Source organism: Fragaria vesca, unplaced genomic scaffold, assembly GCF_000184155.1.
Source record: "Fragaria vesca subsp. vesca unplaced genomic scaffold, FraVesHawaii_1.0 scf0512930, whole genome shotgun sequence".
NCBI lineage: Eukaryota > Viridiplantae > Streptophyta > Magnoliopsida > Rosales > Rosaceae > Fragaria > Fragaria vesca.
This window is the reverse complement of record NW_004443387.1, coordinates 26631-37548: the sequence shown is the minus strand read 5'-3', so window position 1 is coordinate 37548 and position 10918 is coordinate 26631. Positions and strand designations below refer to the sequence as shown.

Below are 10918 nucleotides of genomic sequence, written 5' to 3'. Positions count from 1 at the left end.
CTCTCTACTCTCTCTCTCTCTCTCCTCNCTCTTCNCTCTCTCTCTCTNCTCTCTCTCTCTCTCTCTCTCTCTCTCTCTCTCTCTCTCTCTCTCTCTCTCTCTAGACTGCCGTCAAAGTACTCATCGAGATGTGGTCCACTCCGGAAACATCGATATATGTCCAACGAAGGTGATCGAGGTGACTTTCGGCAACACCCTGACCTCCGACGACCTCGCACTGCTGCAGATCCTGAATCCCACCTCAATCTGAGTCGCGCCAACGACGGAGACCTCCACCTTCGTCTCCGGTGACATCGATTACAAGCTATCAACCTCAAAACCCGGTTCCGGCTACGAAAGCACCAAACGTCCTCACAAATTCGATCTGACAAAGATAGATGTCCACACTGCAACAACAACGAGGACTCCAAGCCCTAGAAGGCGCCACTTCCGATTCGATGTCTATCGAAGCTAGGAAAGGACTGATAGTTGGGGTCCCGATCAGCGTTGTCAAGGACGGTGAGCTTTGCTGGGCGCATTAAGGTGTGGTGCGGGTTGAGGACAACCGGATTTGTTTGGCAGCAACGGAAGACTGGTTGTTGTTTAGTCTCTAAGAGGTCTGACGGTCAAAGGTGACAGTCCTGAGTTGTTGCGTAAGGTTGGACGCCGGAGTCGACGCCAACGGCGGTCGGGAAGTGTTTGGGCGCCAGCTTTGGGTGCCCTGAATAATTTTTTGGTTTGGGCTTGGGTCCTTGACAACGGGCTGGAGGTTTGGATGCCCTTATGGGCCTCACAGTAATGTTTCAACATTTTATTAGGGGTTAGTAACTATTATTTGGGTCAATAACTCGATTATGTTTCTGTATTTCTTCTTTTTTATTACAATAAGCTGAAATAAGTTGATTATTAAGGGTCAGTAACTGATTATTGGAGGTCAGTAACTGATTATTGGGGGTTAGTAACCAAGTTATTTGGGGTCAGTAACTGATTATTAAGGGTCAATAACCGGCGACCGAATAAATTCCGGCAACCAGTGACCGATTACCGGAGTCTCGCGACTGGTGACCGGAGTCCAGAGAGGTTCCGGCAAAGTCTTCTCACTCTTTCACTTTCTCTCTCTTTATACATGTTGAAGTGATGAGAGTAAAATTGTCTTAAAAATATACAAAAATTATTATTTTATTATGACTTTAATATAGATTTGTGTATTTGAGCACAAATAAGAACACATTATATTGAAATGGGCTCATGTTTATTAAATTCATTGGAATAAGCAATAAGGAGTTTAATTAGTACTAAATGGACGTTTTCCCTATATCTTTCACATATCGAAGATTAACTATGCCCGTTCTAGATTTGACAAGGAGTTTAATGGCTCAGGAGAGCTTGTGGTTGCTACGGTATATATATATATGGAGCCAAAGAGATCAAGATCGAGTTCGAGGAAAGACAAAAGAGACGTATCAAAGTGTTGTCAGTTTTGAGCAGCTTGCTTCAACCCTCCATTGAAAGAATGAGATGGTGTAGTCAATTTTTTTTTAGCATAGATGGAGTGGAGTGGGCCAATTGGTTTTGAATGTGAACCAATTTTTTTTTAGCATCAATTGGTTTTGGATGTCAACTAGTTGGCAATAGATAGAATTGCCCAAATCCTTATTCATATCTTAACACGTCCCCGCAAGTGTAGCGAATTTTTATTGGACTTCACACGTGGAGTGGGTAACTCGCTCTGATATCATGATAAAGTAGTCTGGAGTTCACATCAAAAACCAATTGGCAATTAATAGAGTGGCTCAAATCTTTATAAACTCACATGCAATGTCGCATTTTCCCGACGTGGGATTCATATCTCAACCACTAGTATTCCATTGGAAGTGGAAAGACAAACAAAAATCTCCTCATTTCTAACATATAGTTACTGAAACACTTGATTTTGAGATGACAGATGTTTACAACAAGGTATGATTCTTGATGGGCCAATCATGCCTTCATTATGCTGGTTGAAACTTGGTTTCTTTACTGTTATCAAAGCAACCAAAATATTTGCTCGAGTACAATAGACTAATAGAGAATTAAACCCTTAATTTAGCCTGGGGCACCAAAATGGTCTTGCAATTGTTGGCCCATTAGAAGCATCCTTTATGATTTTATTTTATTTTTTTCAACTCTGAAATACTGCAAAAACCATACCAAGAACCTATAAGAAATTACAGGAGTTACTACACCAAATAGAATTGTTGTTCCTTGGAGGGTTTCTTCTGTAAAGAAGCATCTCTGAAATCTCTGATCAGAATTTGTATATATCAAAGGGGAATAAAGGAAGAGAATTATGGGCAAAAGCATCTTTGTGTGCAAGGTCATCTGCCCTTGAGGTTTCTTTCTGTTATGCTTTTGCGCTTCTTTTGAGCTCACCAAGCTGCTTTAGCTCTTTAATCATCTTTAGCTGGTTTGCTTTGCTTTCTGTTAGCTCTGCTGCAGAAGAATGAGAACTGTGCACTTCACACAAAATTACAAGAATGCACTGGTGAAGTATGCTGTACCTCCAACACAAGGAAGGCGAACTAAAGGGCAACTTTGGGCTGCTCATTTTGTGTACAGTTTGACAAACTCAGGCTGAAAGAATCTGGGAAAGTGAAATTGCACCAAGTCGCTATGATTTTCAAGTCTAAAAGACTATCTTTGTCCTCACAAGTAGGGCATCTATCTCTTTTTTCCAGAAAAATATGGAATTTTGACAACTAATTAAGCCCTTTCTTTTCTTTACAGTTCCTTTAGTGCCATTTCTTTCATATAGAAAATACCTTCACTATCACTCTTCCCTTCAAAATACTTGTTCTCCAAACCTTGTTCATTCTTTATGCCATTAAGTATAAGAAACTACTTTTTAATATATATCACTGACCAAAAAGGCAATCTCAAGCTGGTAGTGGTGGTATAGATTCCCAAAATGTTAAGCCTAAAAGAGAAGATTGAAGTCATATGTAGCTTTAGATTACAGTGGGGATTTTTCAAAACTAGGATGGCAGAACTCATACTCCGAGTACTGAACATGAACCTTTAGGAACCAGAACTCCATTCTAGCCAAAGCTCAAGTGCCTCTTATTCACAACCTAATGCTACCAACATAACCAGAAAAAGTTTGAGTACTGGGTTCAGGGTTGCGATTTACTTGCAACACAAGAATTCTTGGCTTTGAAACATATATAAGTAAGAGAGGAAGTAGAGATTATTGGATTGTCTACTAGAACTGAAGTTGGTCTTGTGTGTTAAAAGGTGTGAGAGGAATCTCAAGATCTATATTTGCAATGAGTCCATCTTCTGCAGCATATTTATGTTGATTCCTACTGATAGTATGAAATGTGTTTTTCAGGTATAAGTGCTGCTGCCGCAGTGAAAGATACTTTAACCTAGCATCAATACTCTGATCGTTTTCGAGCTGGAACTTCCCATCGTTCAAAAGTTTGAAACTCAATTGGTGCCAATCCCACTAAGCAGACACGTACAAGAGGTTACAGAAGACTTATTGTAACGGTCTTCTTCCGGAAGAGAAGCATCCTTACTTGCAGAAATGAAATCACAAGCTGGCCCTAATCCCCAAGAAGACTACAAACTGAAGGACACGAAACCCCAGCTCGGGGAAAGATGGCCACATGGAGGAGTGCGTGGTGGAGGAGGGTGGATTAGCAACGAAAGAGCTACGAGCACTTACGACCTTGTTGAGCAGATGTTCTATCTCTATGTTAGAGTTGTTAAAGCAAAAGATCTGCCAACAAACCCTGTAACAGGAAGTTGTGACCCTTACGTAGAAGTGAAGCTCGGAAATTACAAGGGCAAAACACAGCACTTTGAGAAGAAAACAAACCCCGAATGGAAGCAGGTGTTTGCATTCTCAAAAGATAAGATTCAATCTTCCATACTTGAAGTTTATGTCAGAGAAAAAGACATGGTAGCAAGAGATGACTATGTAGGGAAAGTGGTGTTTGACATGAATGAAGTGCCAACTAGAGTTCCACCGGATAGCCCTTTGGCGCCTCAGTGGTATAGATTAGAACACCGGAGAAGTGATACTAAGGTTAGAGGAGAGGTTATGCTTGCAGTATGGATGGGCACACAGGCTGATGAAGCCTTCCCAGAAGCTTGGCACTCAGATGCTGCTTCAGTCCATGGAGAAGGAGTCTTCAGCATTCGTTCCAAAGTTTACGTTTCACCAAAACTTTGGTATCTCAGAGTTAACGTAATTGAAGCTCAAGATGTAGAACCACATGACAAAAGCCAACCACCACAAGCTTTTGTGAAGGCTCATGTTGGGAATCAGACACTCAAGACACAGGTATGTCCAACCAAAACCCCTAATCCGATGTGGAATGAAGACTTGATCTTCGTAGCAGCAGAGCCTTTCGAAGAACTGCTTGTACTTACAGTTGAAAACAAAGTCAGCTCTGCAAAAGAAGTACAAGTGGGGAAAATAAGACTGCCACTGACCATGTTCGAAAGGCGCTTGGATCACAGGCCAGTTCATTCTCGCTGGTTCACCCTCGAAAGATTTGGTTTCGGTGCATTGGAGGGAGACAAAAGGCATGAGCTCAAGTTTTCAACCAGAGTCCATCTAAGAGTCTGCCTTGAAGGTGCTTACCATGTTCTAGATGAATCGACCTTGTACATAAGTGATGTGAGGCCTACTGCTAGGCAGCTATGGAAACAGCCAATTGGGATTCTTGAAGTGGGGATTTTAAGTGCTCAAGGGATTCTTCCAATGAAGACAAAGGATGGTAAAGCAACAACTGATGCCTACTGCGTAGCCAAGTATGGGCAGAAATGGGTGAGGACCAGAACAATCATTGAAAGCTTCAGTCCGAAATGGAATGAGCAATACACATGGGAGGTCTATGACCCTTGCACCGTGATCACACTAGGAGTCTTTGACAACTGCCACCTGGGTGGAAATGAGAAACCAACATCCGGCGGTGGAGCTAAAAATGACTCAAGAATTGGCAAGGTAAGAATCCGGCTATCAACTCTTGAAATGGATAGGATTTACACCAACTCTTATCCACTTCTTGTTCTTCACCCATCTGGGTTGAAAAAGATGGGGGAACTGCAACTGGCATTAAGGTTTACCTGTCTCTCATTAGCAAATATAATCTACCTCTATGGCCATCCCTTGCTTCCCAAAATGCATTACCTGCATCCATTCACTGTGAACCAGTTAGATAGTCTGAGATATCAGGCAATGAACATTGTAGCTGTGAGACTTGGCAGAGCTGAGCCACCACTAAGAAAAGAGGTGGTGGAGTACATGCTTGATGTAGATTCCCACATGTGGAGCATGAGAAGAAGCAAAGCCAACTTTTTCAGAATTGTTTCACTCTTCTCTGGCCTCATCTCCATGAGCAGGTGGTTTGGCGAAGTTCGTCACTGGAAAAACCCAATCACTACAGTTCTAGTTCATGTTCTGTTTTTCCTACTGATCTGCTACCCGGAATTGATCCTCCCTACGGTCTTCCTTTACATGTTTCTGATCGGAATATGGAATTTCCGTTTCCGGCCAAGAGTGCCTCCTAGTATGGACACTAAACTTTCATGGGCAGAAGCTGTTCACCCAGATGAAATGGATGAAGAGTTTGACACCTTTCCTACATCGAAGGCGCAAGATGTGGTGCGAATGAGGTATGACAGACTACGAAGTGTAGCGGGAAGAATTCAAACGGTGGTTGGAGACATAGCAACTCAGGGGGAGAGATTCCAGGCAGTGCTCAGTTGGAGAGACCCAAGAGCAAGCAGCTTGTTCGTATTTTTGTGCCTTATTATTGCTGTAGTGCTCTATGTGACACCCTTCAAGATGCTTGCTCTGATCTCAGGCATAGTTTGGCTACGCCACCCTAGATTCCGAAGCAAGCTACCATCAGTGATGAGCAATTTCTTCAGAAGATTGCCATCTCGTGCTGACAGCATGCTCTGAGACATACATCAAATTAGTTGCTCTGCTAGAGCAGTGTGGATTTCTTGTATCATTTACCTTCAGATTTGCATTATGTTTCTGAAATTGGATTTCCTGGAACAAAAAGAATCAATAAACAAGAGCGCTCTGTTACGTTGTGCAATGTTTAAACTTTCCAGGCCTGAGTTCAATCAAATTCTCAACAGCAAAAGTATGGGCACGGACTTATCACTACTCTAATATTTCAGTAATAATTAGAGGCATGGAGACTGGAGAGCAACAAAACTAGGCAAAACGATGATCAGAAAATCAAAATCATAATATCCCTTAAAAGGCAAGGCCGATCAGTACAAAATCTCAGATCTGAATGTGAACCAAACATACAATCATAGTAAAATAATAAAAACAAGAGCAGGACTACGGGAGCAAGTATCCTAAGTACGGAAAAAGATGACTGTCTAAAAGACAAGCTCATGAGGCTTCATGCCAGACCTAAGAGAGAATCTTGAAGCTAGGTATGTCTTCAAGTCTGGGGCAGCCTCAATGGACTTGATCAACACAGCATCCACACTCTTCTGATCATCTTTCTTTTCTTGTGGGAACTCTTTCTTGTCCTGCAATTTGTTGTTGGGAAAATATTAATAATGAAAAGAAAATTTGAACGGAACTGATAGAGTATTTAAGACTTCCCAATAGCAAATGGCTGTTGCAAAACAGATGGGGTATCATGTTAACTTTTTTGGATCTGGTGAGAATCATGTCTCTATTACATTGAGACCGAATGAACTGGTATTGGTATATACTATACTATACAGATATGAAGTGTCAATAGCTCAAGGACACAATTACAAAGAAACCTAAGAATTACGGCAAACGAAATTACTGTTAGAATTTCACGCCAGGATATATTATGAAACAAACTATTTACAGAACGATAAGACAAAGATGACACATAAATTTTACAATTTTAAGTCCATGCAAATAGTATTATATATACATGATAATTGTAAACTCAGTCAGGAAATTATAAATGATGAGTCGATAAGACTAACCTCTTTCTCTGCCTCAAAAAACTCTCCTTCTCCCTTCTTCTTCTTTTCCACAGCCTTTCCAAAATACTTGTCATCAAACTTTTCCACATTAACCCCAGAAATATCAACCTTAGTGGAAGTTCCAATCACATAGGACTGATTCACACGTCTCAAAGGAACACCATTAACCTTGAATGGCCCTGCAATGGCAATCATATTAGACATACATACACTTGCTCATTTTAAAGACCAAATGGGAGACAACTCAAACAATCAGGAAATCATTGGCTAAACCAATTGAAGACCTATGTCTACACAAATAACGAAAGAAAACTACAACTCCATTCACACATTTTATGTATATGTCATATCATAGTCCCAAGAAGAAATTCATTAGCTTAACATACTAACACTGTAAGTAAGACGTGGTGATAATTTTGCAGATTGATGGATTCAATTCTAACAACACAATTACACGAGATGATTCCCATCGCATCCACATCTCTCTTGTTCCCCAAGATAAAATCCTCTCTAAACATTTTCAATTTATACGCAACTAGCCTAAAACAATCTTTATGCATCTGTACAACAACTAGCTTAAAGAGCCAACTACCCAATACAAACAATCGCAGTGTGCACAGGATGCCATAATCTTCACATCAAACAGTCTTAACATTCGATTAATACTTCCCTCAGAGAAAGTGAAGCTCACCAGTAACAAGAAGCAACCCAGAAGGAAGCTGCTTAAGGAAAACAACTCTCTTCCCCTTAAACCTTCCAGCCAGTATAATCAACACAGTCCCAGGTGTAATACTCGCCCTACATCCAAACACAAACATCAAAAACAGAACCAAACACATTTTCAACTCGAAAAGCAACAAAATCGGGGAAAGTAAGCACCTGAGCTTGGTGGGCTTAGGCTTGTGCTTGTTCACCAGAGGCTTCTTGACGTCCTCAGCAGGGTAAAACTTTGGGGGTTTCACCGCCGGAGCCTCAGCCGCCGGCTTGGCGTCATGACGTGGGAAGACACCGCCATGTTTGGCCTTGATGGCCCAGAGACCACGCTTGTGGTACATCTGGGACCTCGAGTACTTACCCACACCACGGATCAGATCTGGGTTTCGGGTCTTTCTGGCAACTCTCGCTTTTGGTGCCATTGCGACTCTGCTGCGGCTGCGAGAAGACTCTGAAACGGCGAGGAAGAGAGAAAAGAGGGTGTGATGGGGATGATGTTTAAACCCTAGTGAGATGGTTTTGTTATAGTGAAGACGTGGGCCGGTCGGTGTAAAGATGGACTGGGCTGGGCTGCCATTCTTTTGTTGCTGGCGAGGATATGATTTTTGGATTTCCCTTTTCTTTTTCTTATTAGAAAATTATCACTTTCTTCTTAGGTAATAAGGGTGTTGTAATCCTATAAAATCTTATATATGTGGCAATTTTCTCTCATTCTTCACTAATATCCTCATTTACCATACTTATGGGAAAATGCAACACCTCTATTGCCCACACAATTCAAGATGTGTGGCATTTACTTCATATTGTGGTAGATTTGGTCACCTAACACTTAAAAACGTTGTTTTGATCACTAACCTTCTTTTTAGTACATTATTCAATTCAGTCACTTGTTCTGAAACCATCAGGAACTCAGTAAAAGAATCAATGGTATACATTCCACCTTAAAATAATTTCAAAAACGAATGAGAAGCACTAAAACTAAACTACCACAAGTGGTCGAGTTTGTAAAAGCTTTGGTGTGGAACCTCCATACCCAGGTTTAAATCTCAATGACACTAATTGGAGTTAAATCCCAATTTATTCTTGGTGGTCCGGACATGACCCATCGGCGGGGATTAGTTTCTAGGCTCAGAAAGTCTTTGAGGATATCGTCGTTGATTAAAAAAAAAACTAGCTAATAAAACTATAAAAAAAACAAATTAGATATAGATATTCATACACTTGAGAAACTAAAAGGAGATGCATGTCGAAATTTTCCAATACCAAAAACAAAAACACAAGAATTGGAAACTGCGAAACAAAATCATGTACACCTGAATGGAATTAGAACACTAACCGGAGGCATAAAGTTAAGAAGGAGCGAATACATGTTTGTTGCTAACTTTGTGGTTATTTTGATTATCTTATAATTAATTTGAAAATGGACAAGAGTTGGATGCAGTTACCAAGGGGTCACAAGGATTATATGCAAGAAATTCTCGATTTTATGACATTTACAATTCAACATGGTAATGGAGTGGAACATTTTCGTTGTCCATGTGGAAAATGTAACTTAGAAGAGTGAAAGATAGTTCCGGCAATGCACAATGACCTGAATGAAGTTGGCATTATGCATAATTATACTACATGGACATACACACTACTAGCAAAAATACATCTCTCACAAATTTAACGCTCACTGATTTTATAAAGCCACTCATCTATGTCGATTGGCACTATATACACATAATCGTGCGTTATGTTGCACGGAAACTCCACATGGGTGGAGTGTCAAAGTGTTTGACACTCCTGACACGCGCTCGACACGGCAAAAAATGTGTCTGACACGCCATGTAACGTGTCCGGAAAAGTTTACTTTTCTGACACGTTTTGGACATGTTGACCGGCCCGACACGTCTATTTACGACAAGCCACATCAGCTTTTCTCACTTAAAAAATAAAAATAAATAAATAAATAGACGCAGTAGATGTCGGTCTCACAGTCGCACACAAACAAAAAGAGGAAAGTCAAGAAACGACACAGACGAAGAAAACGTTGCCCATTCGATCTCTTCTCTCCGCCGACATGCAGCTGCCGGCGGCCTCAAGCTTCTCTGGGTTGCTAAGGTCAGTCTTCCTTTCCTTAATCTCTCTCTATTTGATCTCTTCTAATTTCTAAATAATCATTGTTTCACTGTTCTTAATCGATTAACCATTTGATTGCAGCTTATAGCCTCTAACTCTCTTCCTCCAGCCATGGGCAAGTAAGTTATATTAGAGATTCAAGTCTATTAATCCCTACCTGATAGTCTCTCCTCTGAAAAAAGTCGTAACAATATGTTAATCTTTCCAAGGTCAGCTAGCCTTTTTTTACAATTTTTGATTAGTGATTATTGAGATTAGTAATTAATCGATGGGTGTTCCTTATTTCCTGCATAATTATATGAAATTTTGTGTATAATTATATTTTAGTATCTTTTTTATTTATTAAAAATTACATAAATATATAATTTTGTTTGTCGTGTCCAAGTCATGTCGGAAACTCAGTTTTTTAGTTTTTCCGTATCACGCCGTGTCGTGTCGCCGTGTCTGTGTTCATGTCTGTGCAACTTAGATCGTGTGTAATGAGTATGCTTGGGTCCAAAAGAGTTAATGGAACAGCAATACCCACAAAAATCCACATGAAATAACATTAGTTACAGATTTTTGTGTGAAAGACCAAAACCTTTATCATCTTTTCACACGGATAACCGTGTTATATCTGATTCACACATAAATCTGTGCAAGTTAGTAAATCAACTTATTAAAAAATCGTTGGGTTTTGTGTTGTACGAATTATTACGGGACAATCTTTTGTGAATGAAAGTTTTAAACACAAGTATCTGTGTGAAATGAGCAATACACATATGTGTGTGTGAAATTAATGAGCAATACACATATCCGTGTCTGTATATGACATACATAGACGTTTGTGAAAATTGTAGATACACTTAACACGGATTTCTGTAACAATTTGACCCATTAAAGTTTTGAATTTATCATTCATCATTTATCACCTCTCTTCTCCTCTCTTTATCCTCACTATACCGCCTCATTCAACCTCCTTCCTTTAATTAGATCTACTCACCATCTTCCTCCAACATGCAATCTTAAACTTCCCCAAGCCCCCAACCCCAAATTTCTCTCTCAACGTAAGTAGTACAATTTAATTGGGAAAAAAAAAAAAATTATATATATATATATATATATATATATA

The 10918-nt window shown here is 40.1% G+C and overlaps 2 protein-coding genes across 2 annotated transcripts; one reads left to right on the top strand and one right to left on the bottom strand.

The window, feature by feature from the left end:
* Positions 1-3547: 3547 nt before the first annotated feature.
* On the top strand, positions 3548-5938 carry LOC101298479 (multiple C2 and transmembrane domain-containing protein 2-like). Its single transcript, XM_004309397.1, has one exon. It carries the CDS (start codon positions 3548-3550, stop codon positions 5936-5938), a length of 2391 nt encoding a protein of 796 aa, XP_004309445.1.
* Positions 5939-6209: 271 nt separating this feature from the next.
* Positions 6210-8170, bottom strand: LOC101298186 (60S ribosomal protein L6-like). The gene is made up of 4 exons (XM_004309396.1): positions 7849-8170; positions 7661-7767; positions 6970-7148; positions 6210-6531 (listed from the first exon to the last, which is right to left on the bottom strand). Exons 1-4 carry the CDS (start codon positions 8103-8105, stop codon positions 6376-6378), a joined length of 699 nt encoding a protein of 232 aa, XP_004309444.1. The 5' UTR covers positions 8106-8170; the 3' UTR covers positions 6210-6375.
* Positions 8171-10918: the final 2748 nt, after the last annotated feature.